Here is a 17,351-nt window from a genome sequence, read left to right as displayed (position 1 = left end):
AATAGAAGCTCTATGGGCGAAGCAGTGAGGAGGATGTTGTCAGCAGTTTGGTTGGCAAAATAGGCTGAGTTGTGTAATAGGAGAAAGAAGTCAAGACGTCCAGCAGGAAATACTGGTCCTGCTGCCTCTGGGCCGTGATCTCTGGCAGAGATAAAGGAGGCCATTCAATCCTTGGTGGTCTGAAACTTTAGACGCAGAGTGGTTAAAAGATAAGGACACCAGTTTAGGAAAATGTGATTGTTGCCAATCATCTGAGAGGCTGTAGGTAGGAAGGCCAGGTGGTGCCAGGCAAAATAGTTGCATTGTTACTGGAAATGAGTTTTTACCTAATGATCTATACTGGGCTTAACAAAGGCAAGGGCAGTGTTTACCCATTTGCTTTTATAAGCACCTGCCACATGCTTGGCTGCATTCTAAATGCAGGGGAGACAATGGCGAGCAATTGCTATGGCTTCTGCTCTCATGATGCTTAGAGTCTGTTGGCAAAGACAACAGGTAGTAACAAAGTATGATGTGTCCTCCAGCAGAGAAGTGTGCTAGCCACTGGTCCATCCGTGCAACACGGCAACATAGCCAAGCTTCTGGAGGGGTGGTTGTGCACCAGAACCACCCATGGAATTCACTCTGATGCAGATGCCCAGGTCCCATCCTGGCTCTACACCTCGCCTGTCCCGCCAGGGGAGGGCTGAGTGCCCTACATGTTTTGCTCCTGCTGCACTCGGCATGTGCCCTTAGTACTGCTGCCTGGTCAGTGGCGCCAAAACACAAGTAAGGTGGGGCCCCTTCTTCCCTGCCATGAGGGCTTTCTCTCCTGGTGTCCTTCTCCCTCCTCCTCTACCTGCTACCTCCTACCACGCTCTAGAAACTGCCCTTGTGAATTCGCCTATGATTTCTGGCCGCCAATGTGATGGGCAGTTGTCAGTCTTTGATCGTAGCAGTTGCATCACTTTTGTGTACTTTTCTGTCTCCATCCATAGCTAGGAGCTCTCTGAAGATAGGGAACGGGTCTTACTCATCAAGTATTTACCAAATTAAACAAAATTTAATCTAAACTGGCATAAAATAGGACTGTAAATCTGTGCTCTTTCTTGCCTTTTAACTCATCTTAAAAATACCCTCACATGGGCTTTAGAGTCATCAGATTTGTGTCCATGGAAGGTAGGTATTTTCTTCAACATCTACAGGAGAAGCTTCAAGAACTCACTGACTGTGTTGATCCATTTGGCTGTAAACAGGCATCTCAGTTTAAACGCCGCTAAAAGGAGAATCATTTGAGGGGCAAATTTCACATGAAGCGTTTCAAATGGCCCAAGAGGAGGTCAATTGATTCCTCACCTCTTGGGGTGCATTTCAGACTTACCCTGACAGGCCCGGGGGAAGCAGTTCTGTTCAGTGATACATTCTGTTTATCAAGAGTGGATTAAACAAATGATCATCGGGCCTTATAATAGAATACTATGGAGCTGATAAAAAAGAATGAGGCAAATTCACATGGACTTATGTGGAAAGCTCTCCAGTAGGTGTTGTTGAGAGGTAACAGCAATGTTTCGATCATAGAAAAAAATCTTAAATAGATTCTTGTATATGGGATTAATTTTTTTTTTTTTTCCCTGGAAGAACACACAAGGAATTGCTAACAGCCTAACCGTGAAGGAAGGGAGAATTTTCATTTTATATCTTTCTAAACTATTTGAATGTTTTTATCATGTGCAAGTATTATTTATATAATAAAAAACTAACTAGCTTTTAAAGTCATACTGCAAATCTCCTAAGGTCAAGAGAGATTACCAACTCTTAAAGCTTCCTGGGTAAAAATTACCCCTGCAGGCGGCTCTCTGGCAGCTACATCTCAGGGTGGCTTTGTTCTATTATTCTTGGACTTAATAACTCTCATAAAGGAATGAAAATGTTCCTTATTTATGATAAGTGCTCCTGAAAGAAGGCCAGCTGCTTACAAAGTGAAGAGAAGTTCAAGAAAAACAAAAGCTCTGAATAAATCAAAGATTGGAACACCAAATCTGGCAAGTGACTTGGAGTTGCTGCACAAATGAGAGGTCCGTGAAATCATCTGAGACAATGCTCTAGCCAGAGTTTATTCTAATTGCTTTCGTTTTACAGTTATAGAATGATTACGGGTCATAAAGGGTTACTTAAACTGTATTTTATTTTGTCCATTTTAAGGAGAAGATAATATGCTATGATGGTAATTGCCAATGGGGGTATTTAAAAGTTGTCCAAATGCATTCCTTGTGAACCTCTAGGGTTTATACAGTATTGAAGGCCTTCATTGCTTTCGGAAATGCTGTCTCTCCATAGGTATAAGCACCTTGACAGCTAGTCCATTTATTTCATCTCTGTATCCTTAGCAATTTGCTTGGCACATAACACATATTCAATACTTCATGTGTGTGTTTAAATGTCTTTTATATTTCTTCATTCAATTACTTTCACAAATATTTATTGAGTACTTACTAAGTGCCAGGCATGGTGCCAGCACGAACGTGTAGATATACACATACACTGGCCTGTGTTTTCCTGACATCCAAACAAGAAGGCCCCATTGCATTTGGTTCTCACACGTACCACAGAGCTGAGGTTTGGAATTGGAGTCCCGTTCTTTCCAGTATATCCTGTAACTGAGGATGCAGCCCATCTGCTCCTGGGCTGGAATGCTGTTCCATGAAATTAAAACACTCCTCTTTTCCTCTGTGATGGCATTAATGTGGGGGGCACTCAGTGGTGCTGTAAAGTAGAACACAGGTGGCTTCTGTCACCCTTCAAATCCACACCATTAAACTAAAGCAAAATTTTGCTAAAGGTCCCAAGACTCACCCTTGTGCTTGGAGTTACCCAGGATGGAGCTGCATCCTCCTTGATCCCCTGACAGTGCATACACACGGATTTCATAACAGATGTAGGGCTTTATGTTCTCTGCAAGGAAAAGAAAGTTCTTATAACAGGTGTGCCATCATCAGTGAGTCACTACAGGGAGCCATTTTAATCTCTGATACAGATGTATCCAAGGTTTTTCTTGCCTTTTCTTAGTTGGAAGATGGTTCAAGCACAGTCTGAACTGAGGGTAAAGGGATGACCTATGTCACAAATTCTCAGCATCCTATTTGCCATGACACGGCTTCTGGAAGTCACTGTTCCCAACTTCCACATATGAGATCAACCAATCAACCAACCTAAGTTTCTTTCCATATAAACAAACAAGGTCATGGTGATTAAGAAGGAGATAAAACCTATTCAAATTCCAAAAAAGGCTTTAAATACTATGACCACACCAACACATGCACACAGACTGCTTTTGGAAAAACAAAACAAAAACAAAAAACCTGCCTTCAAAAAAAATACTTTGACTTCTACAAATAAATCATTTGCTGTTTACAAGAAAGTGAGGCTGGAATTTTGCAGCAATACTTTTCTGATTCCATGATGCTTATCAGGATCTGATAGGGCAGATGACACACCCGGGCATGACTAACCAGGGCCTCTGGGTGTAATCTGACTCCTTGTTCCCCTCCTCCCCCTCTAGTGTTCCAGCGAGATCTTAGTTGCTTCATAGCTTGGAAGATTTGGAAGGTACCTGGGAATGTTAATGCTCCTTTCTAGCTTTTAAAGTGCCACACTTTGCAATTTTCTATCAGTCATGAAACTTACTGGCAAGTCCTTCTTCCCTGACAAAACTTATTTCTAAGAATCTCAGATTTCTACTGCCTGTGAAGAAAAGGACCCTCTCATGGATACTGCCCATGATATATCTTTAAATTCCAAATTAAAATTTAAAGGAAAAAGAGAGAGAACCCCTACTAATTAACCATAGTATCAGGTGGCCAAAGTTAGGACTCTCTACAATACTGTTTAATGCCCAGCTGAAGGCTAGCCAGGGTCCCCTACACTGACAATTGATGAGGGTTTAGCGTTTTCTTTTTTCAGGAAGAAGAATTTTATATCATAGAATAATTTACTAAATGTGTGTGTTTTATATGAAAACCCATCGCCCCTTAAATATTCTAGCAAGTAGGCAGCGCATAAAACTCAGTTGTGCAACCAGTGCTGTCAGAAGAGACCATGACGAGATCAAAACACATGCCATGGGTGAATTCCAATTTGAGTTCATGAACCAAGTGAAACAGAGAAAAGGACACAGCTTAGTCTTGTCATCCAAAGATTCCTCATGGGTGGCATTGAGACCCAGAAGCCCAAAGTGCAACATGGAATATGAAATCGTACTTCACTTGGGAGGGGCCTGTGAGTAGCTTTTGGCTCCCACTGCCTGGCTGTTCTGTCCCAAAGCACGGGAGGGGCCAACCAACCACTGTGCCACTGGAGGCGTGGGAGTTCCAGATGAGCACATTAGGCAAATAGTTCCATTGCATTCTGCCACGCAAAATGTGAGTTCAGGCAGAGGCCTTGGGAACTGCTACATCAGAAGCTGTGGGTTTCTTCTTGTGAATGGAGGGGGGAAGACAAGGTGGCCCCATAATTCAGCTGACATTTCCCTTTCCAGCTCGAGTAAAGCCTTCCTAGCGAGCCTGTTTCCTGGTTCTGACCTGAAGACTCCTGTTTTACTGGCTAATTCCTGTACGAAGGCTCCCTAACAATGTCTGCTCCCCACCTCAAAACCTTCCATGGGTGAAACCCACACTCCTGAGACTTTCATTTCCTTTGTAGAGTCTGGCCCCAATTTCCAGGCTCATTTCCCACCACTCCTGTAGATACATGCAAACCTGGCACCCTTGGGCACAGTCCCTGTCTCCACGTTTATCAACCATCTCTTAGGTGGTTTTTCTGCAGAAAGCTAATTTCACCTCTCAAGTGTGGGAGAAGGCAAACATTAAGCGATCAGTAATAAGGAGTAATCCTGGAGGCAGTGAGATGGTAGCATGCAGAAGAGGAGCCCTTGTTAGTCCAGGCAGCAGGGAAAGTTTTCTAGACACCACGATGTTACATATTTGTAAAAGGAGTGGCTCTGTATGGTCAGAAGTGTTTTCACCCAGACAGGACAGAACTGGTCCCAAGTCTAGGCTCCACCAACCTATAAGCCAGGAGCCAGGCTGTATTCCGGCCCACTCCAAACACTCACCTCTGCCCCAGCCAGACTCTGGGGAAAGGCTGGTGAGGATCAAATGACAATGAGTGATTTTACTGATTGGAGAGGGCCATTTTGAAGTTATCATTAGTGTGAATTACTTAATTTTTAAGTGTGTATATCCAGACTGTAATATCAATATAAACTAATAGCTAACCAAGTGTTTCTAAGCAGAACAACTTTAATCAATAAAGTTATCATTAGTATATTGATTTTATTCAAATGAATATTTCTAAAGTGCCTGAAAACATTTTATTTTACTGACTATGGAAAACATTCTTTCTTGCCATCTATTTTAAGGGATTTGCATAAAATTATAGAATTTCTAGTAGGAAGCAACTGTAGAGACCAGATAGTTCAAACTCTCCCACAGGGGTAAATGCTGATACAGCTTACAATGTTTACAATTTCATAGCTGCTTAAAGTTTGGTAAATGGTTTTTTTTAATCTACTCTTTCTTCTGATTTGATGGGCACAACAGCCCTGAAGGAAAATTGGTCCCATTACAAAAACTCTAGGGATAAGGAAAATGCTACTTTGAGAGGTAATCAATTGTCCTGTTAGAGACCATCCAAGGTAGGAAAGTTCTTTCTCAAAATTGAGCTGCCATCTGGCTTCTTATAATTTCCATGCTCTCCAGAGCAAGAAAGGAACCACACCCTTTTCCATGTACACATCAAAACCAAGGACAGCCATCAAGCCACCCCACCCCCACCCCATCTAGAATTCTCTTCCCTAGGCTAAATGGTTTCCAGATTAAAAGTTCCAGACTCTCAATGACTTGCTCACCTTCCTCTGAATGCTTGTTGGGTTATCTAAGCAGCATTCTCTTTAAGGGTAGTGATTACAACTTAACCTATTAGGAGTCTGAGCAGCTAGACTATGAAGGAAGCACACAGTTAAGGACGGACTCACGTATTATCACACAGTGTTTTCTGTTATTTCATTTTGTATAAATCTTGTCAACTTAAGCAGGGTGTGTATAACCGCCTAGACAGTTGTAATGATTGTCGTGGTGTATGGAAATGTTATAAGATTTAGAGCTTGAAAATCTATTAAAATCTTAGCTTTATCACATTTAATAATAATGATAGCTAAATTATTGAGCACTTAAAATGTATAAGACATTATTTAAAACGTATTCCATATAGTAATTCAGTTAGTCCTCACAATAACCCACTGAGGTAGGTAATATTATCCCCATTTTTCGGATGAGGAAATGGAGGCACAGAGAATTTAAATAATTTTCCCTAGATCACATCGAGACTCAAACCCAGGTAGTCTGGTTGCAGAACCAGAAACTTTAACTACTATGCTGAACTCATGCTTAAAAATGACATTAACTTCCTATTCCAGTAGCTGTAGCTAAAAAAAAAAAAAAAAATAGACATTAAGTCCTGTCCAATCATTTTAATATATTTTCAGATGTGTTCTCTCACTTGACTCTAACCACTGACAAATTAGGAACCTGAGGACTATAGATAATTTTGGATTTACTATTACCCGAATAATCAGCAGCAGAATTGGGAATGGAGAACATCCTGGTTTCCTCCTCTGTATAAAGGGCGTAAGGACTCTACCAGCACATGATTGTTTTGTGAATTAAGTGAATTCTCAAAGATAAAAGTGCCTATCACACTGACCAGTTGGCCTACGGCTGCACTGGTGTATTCTGAGGTGCTGTCTGGATGGACTCTAGGTCATCGCTGCCCCTTTATCAGGCAGCCACCTGTCATTGAAGGCAGATTCTGGACTCTTGCCTGCAGTTTCCCCAAATACCTATGAACTTAGTAACCCTCCAGAAGGAAGTTCACTAATTAGAGACCTGAAATCAGAGCAGACACATTGTAGGGGGGACTCCGCAGCCAGTTTAGAGGGGGCTGTGTGTCCCCTCCTGCACGGAGCTCGCTCCATTCCACCACGTACTCCTGAACAGCAGAGGGAGCTTTCCTGGGAGGCTGCCAGGTCACCACAATGTTGTCCATGTCCCCTGAGTCTGCAGAGACCTGGCGGGGAGCCAGCAACCCTTTATAGGGGAAAAGAGAAGGGACAAAATTAAAAAAGAGGAGAGATAAAGATATTAAAAAACAGCTCATCCCAGCAGTTTCAGGAAGAATTGATTTTTTTTTTTTTTTTTTAATGGACTTCAGGATCACAGATTTCAGTTCATCCTACTTCTCAGTCCATGGAGAACTAGAATCATCAGCTTGTGCAAAGATCCTGTGTAGTGTTATTTGTAGGATTATCTTCCCCTTCATCTTCCATACCTTTTTCCATTCCTGTGACCCCAAAGTTGCCTACTCTAAGGAATATAATATGCATCTTTCTAATCCATCTTCCATATATTTATTTGGACATACATCTATCCTTGAAAATTAGTGTTGCTTTGTGCTTGTGCGTTGAATTTTCATGAAAAGTATTGGGAAATAAATCTAATGGTTTTTATAACTTTTTTTTCACTTAACATTATGTTTCTGGGATATATCCATCCTGCCACTAACTGTAAATCCAGCTCATTTCTTCGGACTGCTTGCTGCCTAAATCCTTTCCTTCCTCAGTCTTAAGTCACAGGCAGGAGGTTCCTTTGAACTGTTAGCAAACACAGGATGCAATGAATATGCTCTTGCATGTCCTCTTGTGTGCCTGTTCAGGAGCTTTTCTGGATATATATGCATAGAATTGCTGATCATAGAGTAAATTTACATACTATTTGACTGAATATTGCCAGATTGATCTCTAAAATAGCCAGGTGACATTCCAACAATACAAGCATGAGGGTTGTCATTTCTCCACCAACACTTGATATTTTCTGACTTTCTAATTTTTGTCAATCTGGTATGAGTAAAGTAGTATTTAATTGTGGTTTTATTTTTGTTTTTCTGATTTCTTGTGAGGCTGAATGTCTCTTCATATATTACTAGCTATTTGCCTTTCCCTGTCTGCAAACTGCCTATTCATATACTTTGCTCATTTTTTTCTGTTGAGTTTCCTATCTTCTCTCTGATTTGCAGAAATAACTTTTATGTTCTAGATATTAGTCACTTATCAGTTTTCAGCACTATCCTACTCCAGTCTGTCAACTCTCTGATAATTTTATGGTGCTTGTTGCACATGTACAGCTACTTTAATGTTGATAAATTTATCCATGGTTTGTGCATTTTAAGTCTTGTTTATGAAATCTTTCCTTCCTAGGGTCATGAAGACATCGGCTACATTTTTTCCTATTGGCTTTTAGTTTTACTTTTCACATTTAGGTTTTTAATCCAAATCCAGCTAAAGGGTTTTTTTTTTTTTTTTTAAGGGAATAAACTTTACTATTTTCTCCACACAGTGAGTCAATATTTCCAAATGTCATCACATTTGGCATCCCATCCCTATCAAACACCAAGTTTCACATATTCACGGTCTATGTCTGGGTCGGCCTTTTCTCCAGAAAACACCATTCACATTACTAGGCTTTGTAATGCCTGACCATTTGTCAGTAGAGTTCCCTCCTTTTCTCTCTTCTTTTTTCAAAATGGTCTTAGATATCCATGAAACTTTATTCTTCCACATAGCATTTAGAATCATTTTGTCAGAGTCCCTCAAATTCCAGTTGATATTTTTATTGCAATTGAATTTATAGTCTAATTTAGGGAGAATTAATACTGTTACAATGTTAAATTGTTCCCATTCATAAATATGTCTGAAATTATTCAGATCTTCTTTTATATATTTTACTGGAATTTAAAAAATTCCTCCTTAAAGTTTCCATGTGTTCTTGGTTAGATTAATTCCTAGACACTTCATATTTTTAGTTTGCTATTTAAATGGCATCTTATTTTCCACTACTTTTTCTACTATTACTCTGTATACATATTATTCTCATTTCTGGCAAACCTACTAAACTCTCCAATTAGTTCTAATACTTTGTCTGTTGGCCTTGCTGAATGTTCCTTGTAAAGAATCAATCTTATTAGCAACACACTTAAAATATCTCCCTCCAATCTTTGAATTAAATTTATTTCCTTTTTTTTGTTTCTATCTTATTGCTAATTTTAAAGAGAATGTGCCTATAATATTTCTTTATTACGATGATATGTGGTGCATGTTATTGGTAGAAAGTCTTTAAAATGCTAAAAATTTTACTTTTATTCATAGTTTTCAAAGAGTTTCTATTGTCATGAAATACTGTTTATTTATTAAAGACTTTTTTTAAGTAAATATTTTTTCTACATCTGGTAAGAGTATATCCTTTTTTTCTCTCTTTCAGTTTTAATGTGATGAAGTACATTGATACATTTTTTTTTCTGATACTGACCCATCATTGTATTCTCGGCATCAACCCTACTTGATCATTCTGTACTTTTCTTTTTTGGCTGAGTCTTTTTAAAAAATAGATCTTATTTTTTAGAAACAGTTTTAAGTTCATGGTATATTTTGTATAGAACGGATACAGAGAAACACCATCCATCCCTGCCCCCACATACGCACAGCCTTCCCTGCACTGACACATCATCACCTGAAGTCCATGGTTTACATTAGGGTTCACTCTTGGTGTTGTACATTCTGTGGGTTTTGATAAATGTATAAGGACAGGTATCTATCATTATAGTATCATACAGAGTTGTCTCACTGCCCACAAAATCCTCTGTGCTGCATGTAGTCATCCCTCCCTTCCCCCAACCCTTGGCAACCACTGAATCTTTTACATTCTCCATAGTTTTGCCTTTTGCAGGATGTTGTACAGTTGGAATCATAGAGTATGTAGCCTTTGGCTTTGGCTTCGTTCACTTAGTAATATGCATCTCGGGTTCCTGCACATCTTTTTCATGGCTTGAGAGCTCATTTCTTTTTACCACTGAATAGTGTTTAATTGTCTCAAAGCATCACCATTTATCTATTCACCTACTGAATTATATCTTGGTTTTTTCCAAGTTTTGGCAATTATTAATATCAATAAAACTGCTGTCAACATTCATATGCAGGTTTTTGTGTGGACGTAAGTTTTGAACTCATTTGGGTAAATACCAAGGAGTGCCATTGCTGGATCATACAGCAGGAGTATGTTTAGTTTTGTAAGAAACTACCAAACTGTTTTCCAAAGTGTCTGTACCATTTTGCATTCCCATCGGCAATGAATGAGAGGTCCTGTTTCTCCACATCCTTGCCAGTATTTGTCATTGTCAGTGTTTTAGATTTTGCCATTCTAATAGGTGTGTAGTGATATTTCATTGTTACTTTAATTTGAAATTATCTAATAATGTATGATATTGAGCATCATTTCATATGCTTATTTGCCATCTTCTCTGGTGAAGTGTCAATTGAATCTTTTGCTCATTTTCAATTGGTTGTCGTTTTCTTATTGTTAAGTTTTAAGTGTTCTTTATATATTTTGCATAGTAGTCCTTTATCAAATACGTCTTTTGCAAATATTTTCTTTATTCTGTGGCTTCTCTTCTCATTCTTTTAACAATGTCCTTCACAGAGCAGAAGTTTTTAATTTTAATGAAGTTCAGCTTATCAACTCTTTCACGGATTGTGTGTTTGTGTTGCTCTAAAAAGTCATTGCCAGGGCCGGGCGCGGTGGCTCACGCCTGTAATCCTAGCACTCTGGGAGGCCGAGGTGGGCGGATCATTTGAGCTCAGGAGTTCGAGACCAGCCTGAGCAAGAGCGAGACCCCACCTCTACTAAAAATAGAAAGAAATTATATGGACAGCTAAAAATATATATAGAAAAAAAAAATTAGCCGGGCATGGTGGCGCATGCCTGTAGTCCCAGCTACTCGGGAGGCTGAGACAGGAGGATCGCTTGAGCCCAGGAGTTTGAGGTTGCTGTGAGCTAGGCTGACGCCACGGCACTCACTCTAGCCTGGGCAACAAAGTGAGACTCTGTCTCAAAAAAAAAAAAAAATAAAAAATAAAAAAAATAAAAAAAATAAAAAGTCATTGCCATACCCAAGGGAATCTACATTTTTTTCCTATGTTACCCTCTAAAAGTTTTATAGTTTTTTATTATGTACTCTGTGATGCACTTTGAGTTAATTTTTGTGAAGATTTAAGATCTGTGTTTAGGTTCATTTTTTTGCATACAGATGTCTAATTGTTCCAGCACCATTTGTTGAAAATAGTATTACTGCCTTTACTCCTTTGTCAAGGACTACTCAAATGTATTTATGTGGGCCTATTTCTGGGTTATCTCTTCTATTCCATTGATCTATTTGTCTATTATTTTGCCATACAGTAGTGAGACTGGACATCCTTGCTTCGTTCCTGATCTTAGTGGGAAAACTTCCAGTTTCTCCCCATGAACTGTAATGTTAGCTGTAGGTTTTTTTGTAGATGTTCTTTATCAAGTTGATGACACTTCCATCTCTTCCTAGTTCACCAAGAGGCCTTTTTAAAAATTATGAATGGTGTTGGATTTTGTCAAATGACTTTTCTGCCTCCTTTGATATGATCATGACATTTTCTTCTTTACCTAGTTGATATGATGCATTATATTAATTGATTTTTGAATGTTGAACCAGCCTTGCATACCTGGGATAAATCCTATTTGGTCATGGTATATAATTATTTTTTTACAGTATTGAATTAGATTTGCTACTATTTTGTTAAAGATTTTTGTATCTGTGTTCAGAGATAGTGGTCTGTAGTTTTCTTGTCAAGTCTTTCTTTGATCTTGGTATTTGGGTAATGCTGGCCTAATAGAATGAGTTAGGAAGTATTTTCTCTGCTTCTATCTCCTTTTTTTAAAATTCTTTTTTTTTTTAAAAAATTTACTAATCAAAAGCCAGCTAGAGTATCTGCTTCTACCTTCTGAAAGAGGTTATAGAGAATTAGTATAATTTTTTCCTTAAGTGTTTTATAGAATTCACCAGTGAACCCATCTGGGCCTAGCTCTTTTTGTTTTGGAAGGTTATAAATTATGGATTCAATTTCTTTAGTAGATATAGGCCTATGACAATTGTCTATTTCTTCTTGTGTTAGTTTTGGCAGATTGTATCTTTCAAGGAATTGATCCATTTCATCTAGGTTATCAAATTTGTGGGCATAGAATTATACACAATATTCACTTATTACTCTTTTGATGTCCATGGGATCAGTAGGGGTAGCCCCTTTTTATTTATGATATTGGCAATTTTCACCTTCTCTCTCTCTCTCTTTTTATGACTGACTAGAGATTTATCAATTTGATTGCTCTTTCAAAGAACCAGCTTTTGGTTTCATTGATTTTATCTCTTTCAGTTTTGAATTTCATCGATTTCTACTCTAGTTTTTATTATTTCATTTTTCTGCTTACTTTGGATTTAATTTGATCTTTTTTTTTTTTTTTTAGTTTCCTAGGGTGGGCGCTTAGATTGTTTTACTTTATTTATTTATTATTTATTTATTTTAAATAGGCTCAAGTGATCCTCCTGCCTCAGCCTCTGACTAGCTCGGATTACAGGCAAGAGCCACTATGCCCAGTTTAGAGTATTGATTTTAGATCTTTCTTTTTTGTTGATATATGTGTTCAATGCCATAAATTTTCTTCTAAATACTGCTTTTGCTATATTCCATACATTTTAATAAGTTTTATTTTCATTTTCATTTAGTACAAAAATATTTTTAAATTTCTCCTAAGATTTTTTTCTTTGATCCATGTGTTATTTAAAAGTGTGTTGTTCAATCTCTAAGTATTTTGGGATTTTGCAGCTGTCTTTCTGACATTGATTTCTAGTTTAATTCCACTGTGGTCTAAGAGCAGACATTGTATGATTTCTATTCTTTTAAATTTGGTAAGGTGTTTTTATGGCCCAGAATGTGGTCTGTCTTAGTGAATGTTCCATATGAGCGTGGGAAGAATGTGTATTAAGCCTATAAATGTTAATTATATTTAGTTGATTGATGGCACTGTTGAGTTTAACATGTCCTCAATGATTTCCCGCCCGCAGGATCTGTCCATTTCTAATACAGGGTCTTGAAGTCTATAACTATGACAGTGGATTCATCTATTTCTCCTTGCAGTTCTGTCAGTTTTTGACTCAGATTTTTTTATTGTTGTTGTTAGGTCAATACACATTAAGAAGTAATTATGCCTTCTTAGAAAACAGACTCCTTTATCATTATGTAATGCCTCCCTTTATCACTGAAAACTTTCTCTGCTCTGAAGTCTGCTCTGTCTGAATTAACATAGCCACCCCAGCTTCCTTTTGATTAGAGTTAACATGATATTTCTTTCTCTATCCCTTTACCTTTAATCTACGTGTGTCTGTATATTTAAAGACAACATATATTTGAGTCTTGTTTTCTGATCCATTCTGACAATCTGTCTTTTAATTGGTGTATTTAGGCCATTGATATACCTAGATATAGTTGGATTAATACCTACCATATTTGTTAGTTTTCTATTTGATGCCTTTGTCCTTTGGTCCTTTGTTTTCCCTTCTTTTTCTGCCTTTTGTGGTTTTAATTAATCAGTTTATATGATTTTATTTTCTCTCCTATTTTTAGCATATCAGTTATATTTCTTTTTAAACTTTTTTTAGTGCTTTCTCTATTGTTTGCAATATAGAAAAAGGTCTATCTGGCAAGTATCCAGCCATTGTTAATATAACAAGAATGGTTTGCACAACATTGATGTAACCTGGCAGCCAAGGAGAGTGGACTGGGATGTGCACGCACGAACAGTGATGACTTCATTATACTAGTCAGTGGGGCGCTGGACACCACTGAGTGAGCGTGTGTACTGTGTGGCTGTCACACTCAAAATGACCGAGTGGGTACAGCAATGAATCACATCAAATTTTGTGTTAAGCTTGAACACTCCTCTGCGGAAACGATTCAGATGATTCAGAAGGCTTTCGGGAATGATGCAATGAGTGCAGTGCAAATAAAAGCATGGCACAAATGCTTCAAAGATGGACAAGAATCTGTTGAAAGCGAGCCACATTCTGGAAGGCCTGCAGCTCGCAGAATACCTGACAATGTTGAATGTGTACAGATTAGGTTACGAGACGCTGGGAGAACTGTGTGAGGTCCCAAGGGGACTGAGGCATCATTGTCTTATGTACAACAATTCATGTATCTTTTATCTTCTTTAATAAATGTCTCCATTTTTCATATTACATGGCTGGATACTTTCCAGACAGACCTCATACATTTACAACTAATTCAAATCCACTTTCAAATAACAACATACTGCTTCATTGGTAGTGAAAGCACCTTATAGTAACAAATAATCCAAATTCCTCCCTCCTATCCTTTGTTGGGATTCATTACTATCATTCATTTCACTTACATATAAGCATGTATAAGCATATATATTATACAAGCATATATAATTAAATACAGTGTTGCTATTATTTTAAACAAAGTGCTATGTGTTAGATCAATTAAGAATAAGAATAAAGTTTGTTATTTTACCTTCACTCGTTTCTTCTCTGATATTTTCCTTTTTTTATGTAGAACTGAGTTTCTGACCTATATAATTTTCCTTCTCTCTGAATAACTTCACTTAACAATTTTGCAAAGCAGGTCTACTGGCAATAAATTCCTTCAATTTTTGTCTGGGAAAGTCTTTATTTCTCCTTCACTTTTGAAGGATAATTTCACAGGGCATAGAATTATAGGTTGGTGGGGATTTTTTTCTTAGTACATTAAATATTTTTACTCTACTTTCTTCTTGTTTGCACAGTTTCCAAGGAGAAGTTGCATGTAATTCTTATCTTTGCTCCTGTATAGGTAAGTTTTCTTTTTCCTTGGGCTTCAAGGTTTTTTCTTGAAATCTTCAGAAATCCTTGATTTTCTGCAGTTTGGATGATATACCTAGGTGTAGTTTTTTTTTGGGGAGGGATTGGCATTTACAGTGCTTGATGTTCTTTAAGCTTCCTAGATCTGTGGTTTGGTATCTGACATTAATTTGAGAAATTCCTAGTCATTATTGTTTCACATATTTCTTTTGTTCCTTTCTTTCTTTGTTTTCCCTTCTCATATTTCCATTATGTGTATGTTACACCTTTTGCAGTTGTTCCATACTTTTTGTAATTCTGTTATGCTTTCTGTTTCTCAGTCTTTGTTCTCTTTGAATTTCAGTTTTAGAAGTTTCTATTGACATATTCTCAAGCTCAGAAACTTCTTCCCTAGCTATATCCAGTCTACTAAGAGCCCATCAAAGACATTCTTCATTTCTGGTACAGTGTTTTTGACCTCCGGCATTTTTAAAAATTCTTTCTTAGAATTTCCACCCCTCTGATTATACTTCCCATCTGTTCTTGCATGTTTTCTGCTTTATCCATTAGAGCCCTTAGCATATTAATCGTGGTTGTTTTATTTTTTTTTTTCATTTTTTATTTATTTTTTTTTTGAGACAGAGTCTCGCTCTGTTGCCCGGGCTAGAGTGAGTGCCATGTTATCAGCCCAGCTCACAGCAACCTCAAACTCCTGGGCTCAAGTGATCCTCCTGCCTCAGCCTCCTGAGTAGCTGGGACTACAGTCATGCGCCACCATGCCTGGCTAATTTTTTTTTTATTTTTTCTATATATATTTTTAGTTGGCCAGATCATTTCTTTCTATTTTTAGTAGAGATGGGGTCTCGCTCTTGCTCAGGCTGGTCTCAAACTCCTGACCTCGAGAGATCCGCCCGCCTCGACCTCCCAGAGTGCTAGGATTACAGGCGTGAGCCACCGCGCCCGGCCTAATCGTGGTTGTTTTAAATTCCCAGCCTGTTAATTCCAACATCACTGCCTTATGTGAGTTTGGTTCTGATGTTTGCTCTGTCTCAGCAAACTGTGTTTTTGCCTTTTACTACCCCTTGTAATTTTTTTTGTTGAAAGGTGGATATGATATACTAAGCAAAAGAAACTGCAGTAAATGGGCTTTCAGTAATGTGGTGGGAAAGGGTGGGGGGGCATTCATTCAACAGCTCTAAGATATATCTCAGTATCTTTGTGAGCCTGCGCCCCTGGACTATAAACTCTACAGGTGCTTCTCAGTTTCTCCCCTGCCCCTCAGGTGGGACCGGATGGCTACGGTGGACTGGAGTTGGGTATCTCCTTACCCCACCTGGCAGGCCAGAGCAGGCTGGAGTTGGGTATTTCTGTTCTCCCAGGTTGGCTGGGCTCTGATAGAACTCCAACAGTTTAGGCCCTGATGAAATAATTTCTCTTGTGGGCAAGCCTTGTGAAAAAGAGCAGAATGAATGCGCTGGTATATTTAAAGACAGTTCCTTTTCCCCTCTGCCTGCCAGAAGCACCACGGCATTTTTCCGGATACTCACTGTGAGAACCTGATCGAGCTCCATGAGCTAAAACTCACAAAAGTGTGCGGGGGGGGGGGGCCCCCCCACCCCTATGACTGAGCCCCGGTGGAGTTTTTAACTCTGAGATCTGGCCACTCTGAGCCACCAGCAATTTGGGAGTTGTACTGCAGGTTTTCACCGTTCCCACAAAGGCTTCTGCCCTGGGAGTGTCTGTTCTGGCCAGTTGTGATTCTCTGCATTTCCTGCCTGTCTCCATCATTTGGGGGCAGTGGCTTGCCTGTGACCTCACTTCTCTGATAATTCAAGGAACTGTTTATTTTTCAGTTTTTTCAGCCTTTTACTTGTTACTAGAACACAGTGATAACTTCCAAGTGCCTTACATGCTAGACTGGAAATGTAAAGTATCTGCACTCCTTTTTAATACGTGCATTGGATCCACGTATATTTTCTGTAACAACTTGAATAACAGAGTTATCTGTTTTTTCAGAGCTCAGTTGTAAGATAATTTGGGGCTGAGGTTTTGGAGGATATGTTGAGTAGGAGTAAGTTTTTGACTCTTTTATTTTTTTTTCCCAAACAAAGTCTCACTCTGTTGCCCGGGCTAGAGTGTCATGGCATCAGCCTAGCTCACAGCAACCTCAAACTCCTGGGCTCAAGCGACCTTCCTGCCTCAGCCTCCCAAGTAGCTGGGACTACAGGCATGCGCCACCATGCCCAGCTAATTTCTTCTATATATTTTTAGCTGTCCAGATAATTTCTTTCTATTTTTTAGTAGAGACGGGGGTCTCGCTCTTGCTCAGGCTGGTCTCAAACTCCTGACTCTAGTGATCCTCCCACCTCGGCCTCCCAGAGTGCTAGGATTACAGGCATGAGCCACCTCACCCGGCTGGTTTTTGACTCTTATTTCAACTTCTTTAACGATTATTATTTTAGTTAAGTTTTAAAAATATTTCTTCTTATGCCAATTTTAGCATTTTACATTTTTTAAAATCATAGGTTTATCTATTTCATCTAGGTTTGAAAGTTTACTGGAGA

At 38.8% G+C, this 17,351-nt stretch overlaps 1 protein-coding gene across 3 annotated transcripts in view; it reads right to left on the bottom strand.

Annotated features, from left to right (window-relative positions):
• Window positions 1–17,351, bottom strand: part of IL12RB2 (interleukin 12 receptor subunit beta 2) — a 79,794-nt gene that overhangs the window by 13,712 nt on the left and 48,731 nt on the right. For 2 of the 3 annotated variants that reach the window (XM_069478048.1, XM_069478050.1), the window contains 3 exons: window positions 6,921–7,121; window positions 2,833–2,931; window positions 2,584–2,742 (listed from right to left, as the gene is read on the bottom strand). In XM_069478048.1, the coding sequence (XP_069334149.1) occupies window positions 2,584–2,742; window positions 2,833–2,931; window positions 6,921–7,121 (459 nt within the window). The remainder of the gene's footprint in view (window positions 1–2,583; window positions 2,743–2,832; window positions 2,932–6,920; window positions 7,122–17,351) is intronic. The other variant, XM_069478049.1, reaches the window with a different exon arrangement.

Source organism: Eulemur rufifrons, chromosome 8, assembly GCF_041146395.1.
Source record: "Eulemur rufifrons isolate Redbay chromosome 8, OSU_ERuf_1, whole genome shotgun sequence".
NCBI classification, from domain to species: Eukaryota; Metazoa; Chordata; class Mammalia; order Primates; family Lemuridae; genus Eulemur; species Eulemur rufifrons.
Note: the sequence above shows the minus strand (reverse complement) of the source record. Positions and strands in the feature narration are given on the sequence as shown.